We start from the raw sequence: 22027 nt of genomic DNA, 5'->3' as shown, positions 1-22027 counted from the left end.
TTAGATTAAAATATAATTGGGAAATGTTTAACAAAAGTAAAAATACAGTACAACATGGATAATATTAATTTGAGGTTTCCTCTTTGAGTTTGATACCACTGATATAGTTCAACCCTTTCCATATTTTTCACAAGAATAAAACATGAGATATTTTCCAGTACCCTGCTGAAATCTAGGTGGGACTATACCGATAACATTTTCCATTCTACCAGTTTAATTTTCAGACATTCAGGTCCGTATTTGAATATTAACTTTGCGAAAGAAATAAATTTAATCTTGCATGATCTGTACTTGATTGAAGCCAAGTTTGCTCTTTGTAATTACTGCTTCATCTTTTGAATTTTTATTTTTTATTATTATTTGTTAAGAACCCAGACCTCCTGGCCCTCAATTTATTTTTATTTTTTATATTTACTTTATTTTTGTACAAATGATGGGTTTTTTATACATTATTAAAATATTCTTGTTTAAGAGTAAACATAATACCCCCTCCCCCCAAAAAATAGACCCTCATGAGCAATAAAGTAAAGGAAAAAGGAAAAAATTAAAATAAAAAAAATAATAGTAGTAGCAGTTAAGTGGCACACTAGATGGAGCACCCAGGTCCAAATCTGGCCCCAGACATCCAACGATCACCCAGCTGTGCGACCCTGGGCAAGCCACCCCAACCCCACTGCCCTGCAAAAACCAAATAAATAAACAAATAAACAAACAAATAAATAAAATGATAGTAGTAGTAGCGGCCAGGTGGCACAGTGGACAGAGCACCGGCAATGGAGTCAGGAGTACCTAGGTCCAAATCCAGCCTCAGACACCCAACAATCACCCAACTGTGCAACCCCGGGCAAGCTACCCAACCCCATCCTTCCCACAACCCCTCCCATAATAACAACAACAACAGCAATAATAATAATAATAATAATAATAATAATAATAATAATAAATGTGCTTCAGTATGTGTTCCAACACCACCAGCTCTGTCACAGGTGGATCACATTCTTTATGATAAGTCCATCACAAAAGCGAAGTACTTCCATATTTTTCCACTGTTGCCATTGCTGATTGCAACTCCCTCTATTCATACTTCTGCATTACCATGTAGTATATTTTCTCTCTCCTTTCACTCTGTCCCTCCTCTTAAATGTGCTGTAGGGTAGCTGAGTGGCACAGCAGACAGGTCACCAGCCCTGGGGCCAAGAGGCCCCGAGCTCACCTACCACCCCTGTGGTCCCAGACAGGGCATCCAATCCCAGCCCCTTGCATGAAGTAAAAAAGAAAATGTATTATATCTGACCACTCTCCCCTGTGGTCCACCCTCTCCTCCATTGCTCCCCCCCATCCCCCTGTCCCTCTTCTCTCCCTCTTATTCTAGATGTCTATACCCCATTGAAAAAAAAAAAAATATATATATATATATATGTATGTATATATATATACATATATACATATATATATATACATATGCGTGTGTGTGTGTGTGTGTTGTTTCCTCTCTGAGCCACCTCTGATGAGAGCCATGGTTCCCTCATTCCCCCTTTCCTTCCGCTCCTTCCATATCATTGCAATAGCTCATTGTAATAAAAAAAATCTTATTATATGAAATACCTAGCCTATTCTACCTCTCCTTTCTCTTATTCCCCTTACATTTACCTTTTAGCCATTGACTCCATTTTTACAATATATTATATCTTCAAACTCAGCTCTCTCCTGTGCTTCATCTATAAAATCTCCTTCTACCTGCTCTGTTAAATGAGAAGTTTCCTATGAGTATTATCGGTATCATTTTTCTATGCTGGAATACATGCAGTTCATCATCATTAAGTCCCTCATATTTCACCCTTCTCCTCTGCTCTCTATGCTTCACCTGAGTCCTGTATCTGAAGATCAAACTTTCTGTTTACCTCTGGCCATTCCAACAGAAACATTTGAAATTCCCCTGATTCATTGAAAGTCCATCTTTTCCCCTGGAAGAGGACGTTCAGTTTTGTTGGGTAGTTGATTCTTGGTTGCATTCTGAGCTATTTTGTCTTCTGGGATATTATATTCTAAGCCCTATGAGCCTTTAATGTAGTTGCTAAGTCCTGTGTGATCTTGACTGCAGCTCCATGATAATTTGAATTGTGTCCTTGTGGCTGCTTTATAATATTTTCTCTTTGATTTGGGAGTTCTGCAACTTGGCTATAATATTCCTGGGGACTGGTTTTTTTAGATCTCTTTCCAGGGGAGATTGGTGGATTCTCTCAATTTCTATTTTGCCCTCTGCTTCTAGGATATCTGGGCAATTTTCCTGTAAGAATTCTTTAAAAATGAGGTCAAGGCTCTTTTCCTGATCATGACTTTCAGGTATTCCCAATAATTTTTAAATTATCTTTCTTGAATCTTTTTCCAGATCAGTTGATTTTTTTCAATGAGATTGTTTCACATTTTCTTCTAATTTTTCATTCTTTTGGTTTTGAAGTTGTATGTCTTGACATCTTGTAAAGTCATCAGCTTCCTTCAGTTCCATTCTACATCTGAAGGATTTGTTTTCCTCAGAGAGCTTTCTTACCTCTTTTTCCATCTGGCCAATTCTGCTTTTTAAAGCATTCTTCTCCTCAATAACTTTTTGAACTGTTTTATCTATTTGACCTATGTTGGTTTTTAACCCGCTATGTTCTTCAGCATTTTTTGGATCTCCTTGACTAAGCTCTGACTTCTTTTTCATGTGTTTTTTTTTCCCAAGGCATTGGGGTTAAGTGGCTTGCCCAAGCCCACACAGCTTGGTAATTATTAAGTGTCTGAGACCAGATTTGAACCCAGGTACTCCTGACTCCAGGGCCGGTGCTCTATCCACTACTACGCCACCTAGCCACCCCGTTTTTCATGTTTTTCCTGCATCTCTCTCATTTCTTTTCCCAATTTTTCTTCTGTCTTCCTCACTTGATTTTCAAAATCTTTTTTGAGCTCTGTCATAGCCTGAGCCCAATTTCTGTTTTTCTTGGGAGTCTAGATACAGGAGCTTGTACTTCCTCATCTTTTGACTGAGTATTTTGATCCTTCTTGGCATCATAGACAAAGTATTTCTCAATGGTGTTCCTCTTTTTTCTGTTTACTCATTTCTTCAGCCTGTGCCTGGTCTTGGGTGCTTCCTGAGCTTTTGAGTATTATTGGGGACCCCCCCCCCAACAAGGATCACAGTGTGTGAGGCTCTGTCTTCCTTCCCAGTCTGTGAATGACCGTAAGCGTACCCCACTGCCACGGGGCTGATGTGGGGGGAGGCTGCTGTTCTATGGGGGGGCCTAGACTGTGATCAGGATCTAAATGTGGTCAGAGCCCCAGGGTCCTGTTCCAGGGACAGAGGACAGAGCTCGGGAGTCTCTCTCTACTCCCCTACCTAGGCTGAGTACTCAAGGCTGAGTTGCCACTTCCTGGATCTGGACTGCCATGGCCAAGCTGCTCGCTGAGTGTCCTGAGGACTGGGCTTCACGAGCTCCTTCTGGCAGAGGCCCCTTGCTGACCTACCAAGTTGTGCTCCCCAAGTGTAGGTCAGGAAACTGCCCCCCACTGCCGTGTGCTGGGGCTCCCAGTGCCCTGGGGCTGCCTCCAGGAGGCTGAAGTTCCTTCGCTCTGGTGGGCTGCCCCTCTTAACTCCGTGGAGTGGAGCCTTTCCGCTATTTTCAGGTTACCTTGGGCTGGAGAATTGCCTCACTGGATCCCTCTGTGAGTTCTGTCTCTCAAAGATTTAGTTAGAGTCCTTATTTTATAAGTTTTGAGAGAGAGAGAGAGAGAGAGAGAGAGAGAACGAGAACCTAAAAGAGACTCTTCTCCTGTCGCCATCTTGGCTCCACCCCTCCCCATACATCTTTTGAATTTTTAAACTATGTTCTTTAGTGTTAAGTTTCAGAATTTTGTCAGGAATTGAAGTCAAGCTTCCTGGTCTGTAGTTAGATTGAGTTCTTCCTCTCCCTTTGAAAATACATCAGCATTTGTCCTTCTCTGTTCCTTCAGTACATCTACTGTTAATAGATAATTGACAGGGGTTTATCAATCATTTCTTTGAGTTCTTGGTTCTATCTCAGATTGCTTTTATCTTTATGTGGCATAATTTCTAGTCTTCTCACCATCTATTCACTTTTCTATAGATGTATTCCAATTTATCATTGTCTCTTTTATAATATCATTTGGTTAGCCATGTCATAAACATTGCTGCCTTATACTGAATTTGAAGATCACTAAAATCCTAATGTTTTTCTCAAATGAATTTTAGCTACCCATGTCTCCTCTTAAATATTTTTTTTTGTACAAGCCTCTGGTTTCATCAATGCAGGTAATTTTACAATATTGAGCTTCTCACCAAATGCAACTCTCCAACTCATCAGTTAGTCTTCTTGCTTGAAGCACTGAGAGACAGACTTTACTATGATAAATTGATAGTTTGAGTGTAGCTATTATGTGTCACTGTTATGACGTTCCCTTCAGGATTTAAGTTTGTGTAGAGGTAAAGTGGGGTGGCTTGCTAAACATAATTTACTGGCAGAATGGCCAATCTTGAAATCAAATAAACAGATTTCATGTCATAACTCTGACCCATATTATTTATATAGATATAGATATTCTCTCTGTATCTACATCTTTGTATCTGTATGTAATAAAAATTTTAAGATTTTACATTTGTCCTTATTAAATTGCAGTTTTATTTGGCTCATTGAGATATTTTTAGACTTGAAAACTCTTATTTCTTGTATTAGTTATTACTCTTAACTTTGTGTTTTCCAAAAATTTGAGGGTCCATGTGTGGTCTATACATTTTTGTTGATCATTAAAAACAGAGTAGCAGCAGGAAGCACTAAACTTCTGGCCATCAAACTTCAGACAGATCTGGAAAATGCATTAGACTGGATCCTGATGGGAAAATCTCAAAAGAAGTCTCAGTGAGTCCTTTGTCTAGAGAATCAGACAGAGTTTCTTCTGACACTGGAGACTGGATTGGGAGGGAGCATACCATGTGCAGAGCATTCTGACTCCCAAGGAAGACTCTAGTCTGGGGTGAAGGGGAGGTCCCAGATCCATATTCGTGGTGCCTGTGACAAGAGCTTTGTTACCTATCTTGTTCTGGGTCACCAATCCAGAGTGGACTGAAATATGAGGACCTGTGCACAGAAGTGGTATTTTCTAGGGTAAGGAATTCTGGGTGGTGTAAAGAGAAAGAAGCAATGGTTTGGTTTTGCCCCTGCACCAAAGCAACAGAGTAGAATCTCAGTTTCAACATCTAGCCCAACCAGTCAAAGGATCAAGGCAGTAATTCAAGACCAAAAAGGAATCTATAGTTGAGTCACTTTGAACTCGCAGAGCTTCCAAGCAGGCTTAAAGGAACTGAGTGTAGCATCATTTTACTATTCCTCAGATAAAAATTAGCATCATTTTACTACTCCTCAGATTAAAACCCAAGTCAAGAACTTGGAAGAGCTTAGAGCAAGGGATGAAGCAAGCAGATTTTACCTTGGATCAGATTATTTGGGGAACATTGAAACATTTGGGAAAAACTAGACTTCTGAGATTGTCGAATACCACAATAGCCAATAAAACAGCAACAGGATTGATCTAGGCCTGCCTTCCAGAAATATTGTAGACCCTAGCCCTGCCATGAGGTCCAGAGGCAGGGAAGGAAGAATGAACAAACAAACAACAAAAAAGAACCCTACTATAATGAGCAATTATTATGGTAGTTGAGTTGTTCAAGATACAAACATAGAATATATTAATTCCAAAATATCTACAGTGATATTTAGTAACAGGTCTTAGGGGAAAAAATACAACTTGGACACAAACTAAACTAGAATTCCTACCAGAGATGAAGCAAGAGGTATTTTTAGTTTTAAATGAAAAAATGTTCTTCTAAATGAAATGAAGGTATTTGAGGGAAAAATAGAAAATAAATGAGAGTTGTGGTAGAAAGAATTAGAAAATAAATAAAAAGCTTGGAACAAGAGGTACAAAACTTGGCCCAAGTAGCACTCAAGAAAATGTCTAAATCTCTTAGAATCAGTGACCGGAGTGGAAATAGAATCCGCTCATAACTTCTTGGAAAAAAACCCCCAAATCAAAGCTCCTACAAATTTAGCCCAAACCCAATGCTTCCCAAGTCAAAGAAAAAATGCTAGACAGCCAGAAGAAAGAATTCAAGAACCCACAGTCAAGATCCTATATGTAGCTGCCACCACTATCAGGAGCTTGGAATATGATATTCCAGGAGGCAAAGAATAAGAGCTTGTAACTAAGAATAGCTTACTCAGGAAAACTGAGAATAATGCTCTAGCAGAAAAGATGGTTACTTTTAATGAAGTAGAGGACTTCTAAACATTCCTAGTATAAAAATATGCATGGATTATTGCATAGAAGTTCTTGAAGATCAAAAAAACAGGAGTTAAGAGAAATATAAATAGGTAAATAGGAAGAAACAATATTTGGCTAAACAAGAATAAATAATTTCATGCTAATATAGGGAGATGATACATATTTCCCCTCTGAGCACTTTATTAGTAGTCAGAGGTACTCTAAGTAGTCAAGGCCTGAGAGTTGTTTTAAGATTGGTACTATTGTGTTGTAAGAAATGATGAGGAAATTGATTTTAGTGAAACTTGGGAAGACTCAGATTTGGACAATCTGATATCTAGTGAAATAAAAGAACAACAATTTATACAATAATTTCAATATGGTAAAGGCAAACTGATTTGAAAGAATTAGGAACTTAGTATAATGACCATGATTCCGCAGAGTGATGATTAAATGTGCTACCTATTACCTACATCAGAAGATAGAGAGATGAATGACTAAAGTTTTTTTTTGGTGGGGGGGTCACTCCTGGGTGGGGGTATAGGTTGTAGGTTGAGGAGGCAGATATTTTGCAGATTGAATAGTTTTTAAAAATCATTGATTAAAACATGTTGAACAAAATGTAGTTTAGCCTACCTTGTTGAACTTCATTTTAATGTTAAAATAAGGTCTAAGTAATCTATCCAAATAATGGAGTTTTTAGAAGTTGATACTCACAAACATGGAGTTGTAGATCTGCCTTGATAGGGAGAGTTTCTATACTAGTGAGTTCCTTACTACAAATTTCAACCAGTAGATTGATTTATTTAAAGTAACTACAAAATTTGTTAATCTCAAAAGTAAAGTTGTGAAATTCTTTGCTAAATACCAATGTGGGGTGGCCAGGTGGGGTGGCAAGGTGGCACAGTGGATAGAACACTGGCCCTGGAGTCAGGAGTACCTGAGTTCAAATCTGGCCTCAGACATTTAATAATTACCTAGCTGTGTGGCCTTGGGCAAGCCACTTAACCCCATTGTCTTGCAAAAAAGACAAAACAAAACCAAAAATATCAAGGAAAAAGCTTTCTATTCTTAAATCTGGAGCAGCAGTGCGATTTCATGTTGGCTAGCACAGGTCTTAACCCCTTTTCTTTTTGTGTTGTTTTTCTTCCTCCCTATCCCCCCAACCCAAATATGAGTTACTCCTATTAAAATATCCCATCCCTTACACTGTATAGGTAGGAAGCATGGGGGAGTTGCCCTAACCAATGATGCATGCATCTGAAATTAATTGAGTAAAGTAGAAGCTAATAATAATAATTTCATTATAGACTGAAGGTTTTGTTTCAATTCTTGTAATTTTCTACTTTAAGTTACTTAGTTTCTTTTTCTTAGGTCTCTATCCTAAACTTTACCCCGAACTCTCTCAGTACATGGGCCTGAGTTTAAATGAAGAAGAAATATGTACCAGCATGACCCTGGTTCCTGGAACATCTCAGGGGGTATGTGATGTGGAAGTAATTTAGAATTTTATAAATTGTACTTAGTATTTTATTATGTAATTAATAAATTAACTAATTAATGTATGCACATAATGTTTTAGAATCTATGGTATTATTAGAATTGGACTTGGACCTTACAATCCAAAGGAAGTGAATGGAAATCTTGGATTGAAACCTATGTCCTTTTATTCACAATCTAACTGTATACAAATATTCATACTATATTTCCAATTCTAATTTATTATAATTTATACAACCATCGTAAAACTTCAGATTTATAGTATTTGGAAGATAAGTCCATTTGACCATTTCAGCAAATTATTTTATTTCTTTAAACTACTATATCTTAAAGTGTATATAGTATTGATTTATTTTTGTCTGCTTTTTTTCTTCATTTTCCCTAATTCTCTTCTAGATAATTTCAGTGTTTAGGAGACTCTGAGTTCTCCTTACTAGGCTGTCTGACAAATCTGTAACAGAAGATTTGCCTAATCAAACTGTCAGCAAACATAGATAACATTTAAATAGACAAGAATTATTCATTCAACTGTTTTGGGTCAGGTGTTTAAGATATTTAATCTCCTAATATCTACTGTAGATTTCTAAGAGCTATATTTGACCATATTCTAATGACTTTTCACTTCTCTCCTTTCTCATCTCTATACCAAATTCTATTCTTTATCCATCCATCCTCCATGTCTTTTTTGTATTTATCATATATCACAATCTTAAATATATTGAATATTTATATTTTTACTTATCTCCCCAATAGAATGTAAGTTCCATAAGGGTAGAGATTGTCTTGTTTACATTTTGTGTAAACTGTTAATGTCTACCATGGTGTTCTACTCAAGAGTTGCTTAATAAATGTTTTTAGAATTAAAGAAAATGAGTATCTAAGCTTCTTTCATTATAGGGTCAATTATTTTTATAATTAATTTTTTATCCAGAGTGATTTTATTTTTCTTTTATGACAAAAATAGCAAGGAGTATGGTCTACTGTAGGTAGCAGGTTGTTATTGTGGGGTAGGCAAAGAATTTATTTTCTTTTTTTACATTTGGTTATGGACCATTATGGTCTAATGATAGTTGGAAATATAAAAAGAGATATTGAAAAAAAATTACATCTTTTCTTGAATACATCTTTTTTTTTATCCTGTATGTCTCATTTGCATAACTCATTAGTTCTACCAAGAGATTGGAGGTAGATCAGCTATGTGGATAAAATGCAAAAATTTAAAAGGAAATAACTGAGAAAGATAAACATTAACATGCTAGAGATGGAGGAAATAATTATGAGAATAAGGTTCCCACTTGAGAAAGATATATTTAGTGTAATCAAGGAACAAGATATTTTAGCAGAAAAACCTGTCTAAAAATGCTGCCTTTAAGAGTGTATTTGCAAATATCTATAAATTTTAGTTTTAAATATCTGTGAAAAAGCCTTTCTAAATGTAATAACTTTTAGCAGCAATTGATGGCCGGGCCTTCTTCTGTGAATTATATGGTAGCTCCCATAACTGGTAATGATGTTGGATTGCGAAGAGCAGAAATTAAACAAGGAATCCGGGAAGTCATTTTGTGTAAAGATCAACAAGGAAAAATTGGCCTTCGACTTAAATCAATAGATAACGTGAGTATTTGATTTTTTTTCCCCTTCATTAGTGGTGAGGTATACAGCCTAACATACTTTTCTTCCTCATTGTGACTGGGAGGCTACCATGGTTCTCTTGAAGGTTGATCTAGGGAACATAGGTTCTGCTACAGTCAGTTCTAATAACATGCTGTTTAATTTCTGAGGACTTGCCTAGGTGAGTTTCAAGCAATAGACTGGTCATTAGGGGCTGAATTCTTTGACCATAACAACTATTAACTTTGATGGGCTAGCCATGTTGATTGAGTGCCAAATATATGTTTCCCTAAAAGACCATTTTATGGGAACTCACACAAAGCTAGTGCTCACACAGAGGCCAGAAGAAGCACTACAAGAACTCTTTCAAGGTCTCTTTGAAATAGATTGTTAGACATGGGAAATACTGGCATGAGATAACCCAGCATCGTATGCCCACATCAAAGGAGGCATGTGAACAAAGCAGAATTGCAGTAGTTCAGAAGAAATGTGAGACATCTCTACTCCAAATAGTCATATGAACTATTTATGCTTACATCCTCACAATTGTCACTGACAATTTTATCACCCTCCTGTTGAAGAACTCTAAAATTCCCTTATATTCTAATGGCTTTTCACTTCTTTCCTTTCTCATCCCATACCAAATCCTAATCTTTATCCATACTCCTCCATTTTCTCCAAGGTCAACTCTAAAGGTACTTCCTACACAAAGCCTTCAATTGGTTGGTATGTGTTGATGAGGTTGTTTGTCCTTTGTTCTCAAAAAAAGATAATGATATTAGGGAGATGATCCCATGACAAGCAAGTGAATTGGATTTGAGTAAGGGGGTGCTATGCTAAGTTACTAGCCTCACTTTATCTTGCAGAACCATCTGGGTCCAGTGACCAGATATGAATCAGGTGGTGGCCTTGGATGTGAGTTAAGTGACTTGCCCAAGGTCACACATCACACATCTAGTAAGTGTCTGAGACTGTATTTGAATTCAGGTCCTCCTGACTTCAGGGCTGATGCTCTATCTACTATACCGCCTAGCTGCTTCATCCTGTAGTAGAATCATCTGAGGTCATATTGGCCTGATTAGCATAGTTGCATATACTGTAGTTGAATCCCTACATAGTGATGCCGTTTTGGTCGTCTTTGAGATCAGACAACAACCACCAAGCACTTATTGCTTAATATTGTTTGGTTTTTTCAGTTGTGTCTGACTCTTAGTGAGTCAGACCTTTCAGGTGTTCTTAGCAAGGTACTGGAGTGGTTTGCCATTCCTTCTCCAGTTAATTTGATAAATGAAGAAAGTGAGGCAAGCAGGGTTAAATTACTTGCCTAGGGTCATACAGTTAAGTATTTGAGGGTGGATTTGAACTCAGATCTTCTGACACCAGACCTGGCATTCCATCCATTGTACCATCTAGCTGCCTAAGCATCTATTAAATACCTACAATTTATAGTACACCATGCTGGATGCTAGGGATACTAAACCAGAACAGAAAAATTCTCAAATCCCAAAAGAGGAATTCTGGGTCAGAGCTAGAGTAGTTATGGCTGTTTCTAGAAGATAAGAAAGCAAGGAATCCAATTAAAGTAATATCAAGGATGACACTCAGGTTGGGGAAAGTTTGGAAGGGAGGTGATTTGGGGCAAAGGATAGTAGGTTCAGTTTTGGATATGTTGAGTTTAAGATGTCTGTGAGAAATTCACTTTGAGATGTCTTAAGATGTAGGCAATTGGAGATATAAGAATAGAGGATCAACAGAGATTTGGGGGTTGGATAAGTAGATTTAAGAACCTTTGGCATAAAGATAATTAAATCTGTGGAGCCGATGAGATTATTAAATGATGGCTGGCCATTTGTATATTTGTAACATCCTACCAAGGGCCATTTGGATATTTATATAATTTGCAAGCTATTTTTGGTTAAATATTTAATAAATTTACCCCATAAAGCTTCTAGATTTATTGAATTTCAAGTCTCTGGTTCCTCACCCCTAGTATAGAAGGAAAATTGAAGAGGGCTCTGTTGGGTTAGAGGTTGTGATTTGGATGAACATATAGTAAAGGATAATGAAGAAAAGCAGTCACATAGGGAGGAGGAGACATGAGTGTGTATTGTTCTGAAAACCTAAAGAGAAGAGAGTATCAAATTGAAGGTTGACAGCATCTAAGGCTGTAGAGATAACTTTGGAGAGACAGCTTTAAATGATAAGATAGCAGTCAGACTGGAGTTAAGAAGAGTGAGAGAAGAGCAAGTGGAGATACCTATTATAGATAGCCTTCTTTAACCAGAAAAAAATTGGAGGACTATAAGTTATCTGAGATGGATGGATCAGGTGGAGCACATGGATATGTTTGTATTCAGTAGGGAAGCAGTCAGTAGAAAGCAAGAGATTGAAAGGAAGTGAGAGTAAGGATGATTGAAGATTCAGTGTGCTGGAGAAAATAGAATGGAATGGAACCACTTGTGCATTTAGAAGGGGTTGTCTTTGCAAGGAAAAGGGTGGTAGCAGGCATCTGGGTGGTGTCAGATGAGGCAGCAGAAAGCAGGAACTCTTAGCAAATGGACTGTTTTCTCTAAAATAGGAAGTAAGGTTTTCAGCTGAAAGGGTGATGTGGAAGGAATCATGGGAGGTTTGAGGAGGGATACAAAGATTTGGAAGAGTTGAGGTGAGTATGATAATTAGGAAAATGTAAAAGGATTGTCTAGCTATAATGAGGGCTCATTTGAGATTATGTAATATAAATTAGAAGAGGACCTGATCAAAATGGTTTGCATGATTTTCTCCACCTTTGTTTTAATAGCTTGTATATTGGAGCAAGAGCAGTGAATGCTGGTAGTGATTCAAGGCTGAGGCTTATTAGGACATAATCAGTGATAAAGATGACAGGATAAATTCACCAAGGAATCCATCTGGGAAAGGACAGGATTGCAGCCTAGTTCAAGGAAGAGTGCATCTTGTTCAGGGGTAATGACCTAAAAGAAAAATTAAGGGTTGAGGGATTGTAGGTCCATGGTATTGATAAGCAGGGTTTGTTAGTAGAAGTTAGAGAGAGAAGTTGAATGCCAATAGTTTGTGATTAGATAAGGAAACTTTAGAGTTCATGAACAGGGAAGCTGGTTGGTTTGTGGGTGATGGTATATTCATCTTTGTGTCTGAGTAGAGTAGATCATGGAAAATGAGTAAGTTGAAGAACTGTGAGTTTTGGGTACTCCAGAATGGTAGCAGAGAGAAGAGAAAAATTGAGCTCTATACTGAACTTCTTGAGGAAGGAAGGAGAATGTCCTGGATGTTCATAAACAACTGCTACCTGAATTTTGACTGAATGGTAAGATTGAGTGAATCTCAAAGGAAACTATAGGTTATTTAGTGATGGAGGTGGGGGGAGAACTTGGAAATAACAATGGAGGAAAGGAGTAAATATTCCAACCTTCTCCACTTTGACCAGTGAGTTGAGGGGAAATGACTAAAGGGGAAGCCAGTGCTGGAAAAAAAATGGTCAAGGAGGCTGTCATCAGGAGGGAGTCAGAATAAAGAAGGAATGAGGAAAGAAATCAAGTTCAGCATGAATAAAATTAATGCAACCTAAAATAATAAGGAAGACAGTAGTGGGGGAGTGGGGGAAATCTTTGTATCAAATAGTTCTGATGAATGTCTAATCATAAAATATTTAGAGGAAACTAAAAGTAGCAAATACCAGAAGCCAAACCCTGAGAGTTGTCATCAAAGAATTTAGTTTTTTCTTTTTCCCTATCCCTATTCCCTTCTCAGGATGGAAGTGTATCACTCTTATACTGCTCTGATTTCAGTACTGATAAGTACATCAACTGCTCTGGTTTTCCAATTTGGATCAATTTGCACCTCCTTAAGGCAGCTTAGTGACCCACCCCTCTGCTCCTTGGAGGCTCATTATATTGGTACTAGCCTTAGGGTGGACACACAAAATCAGTTTTATTGTAACTCAGAACTCCTAAATCAAGGAAAACAATCAGCCTCAGTTTTCCCAGATGAAATAAATGCAACTTATGACATCCATGTGAAAGAATGCTTCAAATGAATGAAAACAGTATAAATCAAAACATCCCTGAAGTTTTTTTTTACCTCATAGCTGACAGATTTGTGAAGATGCCAAAAGATGGGAATAGTTTGTTTTGGAACAGTTATGGAAAGATGGGCACATTAATGCACTGTTTGGTGGAGCTATAAATTGGTCTAACTTTTCTAAAAGCCATTTTAGAATCATGTTAAAATATTCATTTGAACAATACATTGAATGTTATTTGTTGCTTATTTCTGGTTGTGCATCTCAAATTGTGGTAGCAGGTAGAGCTATGGGTAGGGACTGGACTTTTGATTTTGGTGATAGATAGGTAATCTTGGAATGAGAAAACACTATACCAAAGCACTTTTTCTGAATTATATATTGCTCTTAGAGAACAATGAAAGGATGTATTTTGTGCAAGGGTTTTTTCTGGATCTGAGCCAGAGTTTATATATGGTGGTGAAACAACCTCTAGAATAGGAGAAAAAACAGTGGATCTTGGGAGTCAGACTACCTGGATTATTATAGGTCACTTCCTTAATGGGTAATTTCTTTGAGACTTGAGATAATGCTGAAAATTTCAGTTTAAATGTCAGCTGCTATTCAGTTTTGAGGATCTGGGATTTTATTATTTGTTTTTCCTTTACCAACCCTTTTACACCTTAGAAAACTGTCTTCATGAATTACCACATTGGTCTTGAAAGAAATGTCTTTATTACATAATGAATTACATCCTTCACTCTCTGGAAAAAGACTGGGAAAGGGACATGGGCTCATTTTTTTAACAACTAATCTTATTTGATTTAGGTATAATTCCAGGGTTGGAGAGATGAATGCACAACTACACATCTCAGATTTAGGATTCTAAGCCCTAAATTGCAAAGGAATTTGCCAAATTTGAGTTGTTTGGTTTTTTTTCCTAAATAAAGAAAATACTTGCATGTGTGCACACACACACATACACACACACACACATACACAAACAAACTATTAACACCTTTTTGGTTCACAAAATATAACCTTTCAGCCTGAAGAGCTTGAATTTATATTTCTTTTCTTCCCCCTAGTATTGTTAGGATAAAAACATAGATAGAAATTCAGAGCATGCTTTGAGAAAAGGTTTTAGGATCTAGCTCTCTGAATTCTACTTGCTGGTTTTATATACTTCAAGGTCTTTTTTCCTTTTCTGAAAATTATTTGCCATATTGTTTGATTTTTGTTTATGAAGTGTTTCTAGCATTTTTTTCTTTTTCATACATTTAGGGTGTGTTTGTTCAGCTAGTCCAGGCCAATTCTCCAGCATCTTTGGTTGGTTTGAGATTTGGGGACCAAGTTCTTCAAATTAATGGTGAAAATTGTGCAGGGTGGAACTCTGATAAAGCTCACAAAGTTCTCAAACAGGCTTTTGGAGAGAAGATTACAATGACTATTCGGGACAGGTAAGATTAGAAATCAGCAGTTTTAAATATGTATATATTTAAAATGCCAAATAGACTTCATATTCTTCCTCTTATCCTCTCAGAATTTTGTGAGCATAATTTCAACAATTAATTCCATTGTTTGGTTCCAGAGACTTTAAAGAATTTCTTTGCAAGATTTCCTCCCAAGTTTTCCATTTCATTTTACTTTTTCTCTTAATGGTATTGTTGTACTAAACCTATGCTGCTACTAAATTTAAAAAATGCTAGAGAAGAACAAAATCCATTTTGAATTTGTGGCATTATGGCAATTTTGTAAATGTGATAAAGGGGGGCAAGGAAGGGGGAGGGACAAGGAAGAACTAAATAAGCATTTATTATGTACTTTACATTTGATTCTCACAACAATCCTGTGAAGGAGGTATGCAAATTGTCAGAGTGGTTGTTTGATTTTTCTCTATTTTGTTCAGTAGCACACATATAGGTGTGAAGGCAATGAATGGTGGGAGTGATCCAAGTCTGACACTTGCCTGGGTATATTCAGTAATCTGTTAAGGGAGCAAGGGATTCAACAGGAGTAGTACAGTATAGAATTGAATTGGTTTGCCCAGAGGTCAAGCTATAGACAGAAGAGAAAGAGAGTATGTTTAGTGCCTGAGAGATAGCCTTGCAAAGAGGGGGTTCAAGGGATTGGAGGTAATGGTATGGATGAAGAGTAGGGTGTGTAAGGGAAGGCAGAGGGAGAGGGGAAGTTTAGACTTATTTGAGCCTCTCAACAAGCCTGTTAGAAGAGAAACATTTATAATAACTATAATAGTCCATTGTGTAAAAGGGGAATCCAAGTTCCAGAAAGGTTAAATGACTTCCCTGGCAGATGCAAATCCTTTTGCCTTTTCTAACCCAACCGAAATTCTACATATTAATACTTTTTTCTAGTTGAGAATCATAACTATCTCTTTGGCATTTTCTCCTTCCTCCTGTGGCCCAAGTTAGTTTCTCAAGTCTCAGACTTCAAAGAATCAGAGAATTTAAGAGTTGGGGAAAGGGCCCTCAAGCAGCCAAGTGACCCATTTAAGATATGAAAGGAATTTTGGCATTTAGTTTAAATTTCCCTTTTGGCAGCTTCCATCCAGGTCAGGTTTACTGTGCTCTATTATTTTGGCCAGTTCTCCTGACATAGACTTGAGACCCTTCATCATTTTTACTCATCTCTTTATTTTCCACCTTTTCAGTGCCCTTAAACTGCCATTACAAACTGAACACAATATTACATATGTTTACAGATGAGAACTAATAAGTTATCACTTCCATATTACAGGGAGGAATATTATTACAGTATTACAGTAATAAATATTACAGTACTCCTTTAGGATGTATAATGCATTTTTCTTCTTTTTATTTGTTTCTTAAATATTTTTGATTTGTTTCATGAAAAGCCTAACCTTTTAGACTTAGCCCAATTTATCAGTATTTTTTCCTAGTTGGTTACAGGGTTTTGTGGAAGAGAGGCCTGGGTTTGGAGTCAGATGATCTAATTTTGACTAATGGCTCTACAGTCATAATCAGTAAATTTTAATTAATGATTAATATACCAGCAAGTGTTGGGGATACAATGAATGAATACCTATTTAGAAGTCTTTTGAGGAAGGCATTTCTAGCACTTGAAGGGATCAGTAATGACTTTGTGGAGAAGATGGTGTTTGAGCATCATCTTGAAGAGAGGGAATTATCTGAACCAGAGATGAAGAAGGGGTATTCCAGGCATCTAGTGCAAAAAGATCAGAGGTGTAAGAACCCAAGGTCAATTTGGCTGTATTGTAGAATGCAGGACAGAAATAATGTATGATGAGTCTGGAAAGCTAGATTGAGACAAGATTGTGAAGGGCTTTAAGGGAGGGGGGAAAAAGTTTATAATGTATTCTAGAGGCAGTAGGAAGCCATTGGAGTAGGACGATGATGTGATCAAAGTAAAATACACTAAGTAAAATCAGTGGTAGCAAATGTGTAGGATGGATTATTAAAGTTGAGAAAAAATTTTGAGGCAAGGAGACCAATTGGAACACTAATGCAAAACTGGGTGTTAGGTGATAAGGGATCCGAACTAAAAAGATAGCTATGTGATCAGAGGGAAGGGTTAGATGAGAAGAGATGTAAATACAAAAATAGCAAGTTTTGGTGGCAAATTGAAAAGGATAGTGCCATGGTTACAAACCTGGGAGTCTGGAAAATGGTTGTATCTTTGACCTAGAGAAGTTTTAGGAGGGGTAGGTTCAATTTGGGTTATGTAGAGTTTGAGTAGTTTAATCTTTCTGAACTTCATTTCCTAGACTGAAGAATTAAGATGATGTATTAGTTTACTGCCTGAATATATTTCACTATATTTTGCTGTTACATTTCAAAGTTCATTTTAAAATAATCACGAATATTTATGGAATATCATGTGCCATGGGAATGTTAATATATATTTTTGTTTAAGTTTTAAGCATATTTAAAAATATGATGGAATAAATTCTAGGATATCATTTATGCAAATAAAATTTTATATGTATTTTGCTTGGAATTAGATTTGCCTGTTGATGTAATTTTTTTATTTGTAAAACTGAATTTTCTCCCTTGGAAAGGTTTGATTGCAATAGTAGAGTGGAATTTAGTACATCCATTTAGTAGACTCAACATTAGATTGCAGAATATCCCAACTGACAGGGACTTTATATATAATCCATAATACAGTTACAACATCTTCATTTTACAGATGAAGAAATTGCATAGAAGTGATGTAATTTTACCCACTTTCAAAGAGGCATTAAATATTAGAGAGCTGAGGTTCCAGTTTAACAGGCCTCAAGTGATCATAAGCTGGAATGTGAGGCAAATGTAAATGATACTTTGGGAGCTGTCCCTTCTTAGAAGTCACTTAGATCAACATTTTAGAATTCAGTTGTTACCTTTGGATGTAGATTGGATGCAGATTTTTTTGAGCAGATAACAGAAAATTTTAACCTTTAGCTGTAGTGCTTGGCAGCTTTGATCTTTTAAAAGAAGGAACTTCAAAAAGTAAGAGAAACTCTGTTTCTTGCCTTATTTACTTCATTACAGGTTTTGAAGTTTTGAGAAATTTTGTTGCTTATATAAAAACTTTCTGAGAAAGAAGAGTGAAAGGAGCCAGGACATTAAAGTAATACTACTTTAATATTTTGAGGAATATTCTCATCTCTGCTTAATGACTGATACAATAGATGCTAGCCAGTCGTGGAGTTAGGAATACCTAAATTAAAATCCAATTTTGAGACACTGGCTGTGACCCTGGGCAAATCTGCCTGAATTTCATGAACTGTAAAATGAGAATAATGCCTGCTGCCTCCCAGGTTTGTTGTGAAGATCAATGAAATGATATTTTTACAGTGTTTATTTAGCACAACGCCTGGCACATAGTAGGCCCTTCGTGTTTATTCCCCCGTATCTTTTAAGTAGTAGTTCTATCTAGTTTGAGTTTTTTCAAGAATTATTAAAGTGCTTTTGTTCAGAACACATTACTTGAGAGAGAAAAAGATTTTCCTGCCTTTAGTTTCAAAAACCAGCTACAGAAGTATGCCTCTGTTGTTAAAGCCTGCATTCTTAGTGAAACTGTCAAAAGTAGCAGAACACATTTAAAATATTAAATGTTGAAGGTACATCTTCGTATTGTATTTTTATATAGTAATTACTAGGCAATGCTGTAGCCCAAAAATTTGACTCAAGATATCAGTATGCATTTAAATATTTTTTCCCCCTGAAACTTTCACAGACCGTTTGAACGAACTATTACCATGCATAAGGATAGTACAGGACATGTTGGATTCATTTTTAAAAATGGAAAGATAACCTCTATAGTGAAAGACAGTTCTGCAGCAAGAAATGGTCTTCTCACTGAGCACAACATTTGTGAAATTAATGGTCAGAATGTAATTGGCCTAAAGGTAATGACAAATTCCTTTTCTTTACTAGTTTTTATTTTATACATTTCCAAAAATGTTTATGAACTTCTGTATGAATAGCCTTTATTATTTGTTTTAGAGAACAGGCTGGTAAAATTTTGTCAGTTATATATTTTTTGATTTTATTTGATTAGAAGCCGATTCAGGTAATTGGTTTTATAAATTTTACACTTCATATTAGGTATCAAATTGATGTACGCAATACTATTGAATGATTATATAAACAGTAATAATTAACTAAAATGAGTTTGAATTTAGAAACTCTAAAGTTCCTAGTCTTTGGTGTATGTTGAAATGTCTAATATCTAAATGTCTTAGAAGAGAGGCTTTGGTAATAATAATAATAATAATCCTAATAGATTTGTCAAATGAAACCAGATTTTGATGTTATTTTTTAAGAACATTATAATATATTTCAGTATAAATGTTTGCTAAGAATCATATGCAAAATATCAAGTTCTGAATCATCAAATTCAGTTTAAGAAAGCAATGCATGTAAGACCCTCTACTAGGGTCTGGGAATAATGATAAAAATTAACATGTCATTCCCATGAAGAGGAAGAAGAAAACCTTGGAGCCTCAATTCAATTTATTTCTTTTCATGTTATTTCAATAGGACTCTCAAGTTGCAGACATACTTTCAACATCTGGCAGTGTAGTTACCATAACAATCATGCCTGCTTTCATCTTTGAACACATAATCAAAAGGCAAGTAGAACATTTCTTTAACTTAAGCTTTTTTTATAATTCTTATAAATTAATCCAAGCAATATATTAAAATTTCATTTTTAAGGGTCAGAATTAATCCTTGCTTCAGTAACTGAATCAGTTTTTCCATTATTTTCTAAGAAATCAGTTAAGATGAAGTTTCCTGGATAAGAATTTTTTGTTGCCTTCTTTTCCCTCTTATTTGATCCTTTTCTTCACCACAGTTCCCCATTAGATAAAGCTAGCCCATGGCCATATTATCTGTGCTGTTGAATAGCTAAACAATTAAAAGCTAGATTTGGTTTGAAGTTTGCCTTGGTTAAATACTGGAGGAAAAAGGCTGTAGAAGGAAAAGGAGGGAGCAAAGGAAGGTCAAAAGGAAGCTTCATTTCTTCTGCTCCTCAGCAGTATGCATCCTTGTCTTAGGTGATGATAAGGTGTAAACCCTTAATTTCTTTCTTCTAAGATAAGTGAAATGCTAGGAAAGCTGAATTTCTTTCAGTAAATTGTATAGAGGGCTATGGGAAGGGGGGGAATGGCCAGTAGTGGGGAGAAACAAAGGAGAGATTATGTGGGATCAGAGCCCATTCAGTATCTCAAAGAATAGCTTCAAAGCACTGGTTGCCCTGACAGTTCTGTCTTTGTAACTTGTAACTCTTTATTTTTGAATTATTTATTAAAAAAAATATATGACAAGAATATTAAAAACAGCCTTTGAGGATTGAGTACTATGAAAAAAAGTATTCAGGTTTACTGACTGCTGAACTGGCAGCAATTTTACTGTTAACAGCCAAGATTGGACCTATATTTTTTTTAAGACTTGTGGAAGGAAAAAACCTTACACTGCTTTTAGGGCTATATTGAGTTAGGGCCATATTTTTTATTATATTTCTTGAAACTGCTGTTTCTGAAAGTACTCAGTACTAGACATAATTAGTTAATAAGAGTAATCCAAGTCAGATGACACAATGGATTGAATGTTGTGGTTTCAGGATTTCTTAAGGAATTTAGAATTCCTGTAATGAAGAGAACCAGTGTTCAAATCTGGCCTTAGATACTTACTAGTAATTGGAGCCTGGGCAAGTCATTTTAACGTGTGATTACATGGCAAACAACTCCAGTATCTTTGCCAAGAAAAGTCCCCCATATATACATAGACTGACTGCTGCGATCCTCAGGGTCTTGAAGAGTCAGATATGACTGAACAGAGTAATTCAGGCAGGTAGTTAGTTCTGTGAATGTCAAATGTTATAATTTAAAGGCACTCAAGGAAGTTAAACTCCAAGACTCTAAAGCCATTATCCAGACAGGTTAGCATATAATCCCAAAGTTAGGAGAGACAAATACAAGTATTTTAACAAATAGTTTTTGCTTCTTCCACCATAAAGGAAGGTATGCAATGGAACTTGGCCAAAGCTTGAGGCTTTTATTTTTCTTGGCTTCTGTGGTAAAATGTTAGTCCCAGTAGGTGTTGGGAATTAAATTGGAAGTCTTTTTGTTGTTTGGAATGCATATATAATATATAAAATGTTATTCTTACAGGATGGCATCAAGTGTTATGAAAAATCTAATGGATCATGCTATCCCAGAAGTTTAAAATTCAAGCAATTATATATGGAAACTCCACCGAACTTGGGCAATTTACTCAGCATCTTCTGTATTAGACACATAAATCTTACTGGAGCCAAGACGCCTATGCTGCATGAGAGCCTTTGTTATTAATAGTATCATGGCTGGGAATATACTGCTTGACACAGTTGTGTGTTCAAGCTGTAAATTGTATTTGTAGCCTTATACTGGTTTTTATAGATGTGAACCTTTCAAGAGTTTTCACTTTCATGGCATCAAGTTTCCAGTAGTTTAAAAACTACTCTTTCTATATAAGCCATTATAGTTAAGATAACTAATACAGATTTTTTTTAATGTTATAATCAGGTACCTGTATTTTAGATATTCTAGAAAGTAATATCGTTCCTCTTCTGGTGTAGTATTTTTAATGCTTTGCTATATTGTACCTCTAGAATAACTGTTTTCTGCTAGTTTCAATTTTGTTTTTTAAAAAATGCAATTAAGCAACCTTGGTTTCATTCCACTTGAGCATTACAAATGGCAGAATGTAGAATTGCACAAAATTGTGATAATCTTATCTTTATTAATGTATAAACTAATGCTTCAATTGTCGCCTTAACTATATTAAAGGAAAATTCTGAAATAAAAATCAAATAAATTAACTTACTTAACATGTCACATACACTATCTTATTATATGTATGTAATATGTCATTTCAGTTTAATTCTGAAACAGTACTATTTACTGGAATATATCCTAGGTGTTCTTCCCTTTTAATATACTTTTGCATTTGATTTGCTTAGTCATTTAATAGCATTATTGTAATTTGAGATATTAATCCTGGATGACTAATTTCAGCTATAAATAGCAATCTCAATTACCAGTTTTTCTAAGTAAGA

General features: G+C 36.1%; 1 protein-coding gene across 2 annotated transcripts in view; it reads left to right on the top strand.

Moving 5' to 3' along the window:
• The window catches only part of SDCBP (syndecan binding protein), a 37720-nt gene extending 16471 nt beyond the window's left edge, over positions 1-21249 (top strand). Inside the window, exons 4-9 of one of the 2 annotated variants that reach the window (XM_074199632.1) lie at positions 7687-7793; positions 9265-9426; positions 14723-14898; positions 18662-18833; positions 19468-19559; positions 21102-21249. In XM_074199632.1, the coding sequence (XP_074055733.1) occupies positions 7687-7793; positions 9265-9426; positions 14723-14898; positions 18662-18833; positions 19468-19559; positions 21102-21156 (764 nt within the window). In that variant the 3' untranslated portion in view covers positions 21157-21249. Of the gene's footprint in view, positions 1-7686; positions 7794-9261; positions 9427-14722; positions 14899-18661; positions 18834-19467; positions 19560-21101 lie in introns of both variants that reach the window. The other variant, XM_074199631.1, reaches the window with a different exon arrangement.
• The last annotated feature ends 778 nt before the right edge of the window (positions 21250-22027 follow it).

Source organism: Macrotis lagotis, chromosome X (genome assembly GCF_037893015.1).
Source record: "Macrotis lagotis isolate mMagLag1 chromosome X, bilby.v1.9.chrom.fasta, whole genome shotgun sequence".
Classification (NCBI taxonomy): domain Eukaryota; kingdom Metazoa; phylum Chordata; class Mammalia; order Peramelemorphia; family Peramelidae; genus Macrotis; species Macrotis lagotis.
Note: the sequence above shows the minus strand (reverse complement) of the source record. Positions and strands in the feature narration are given on the sequence as shown.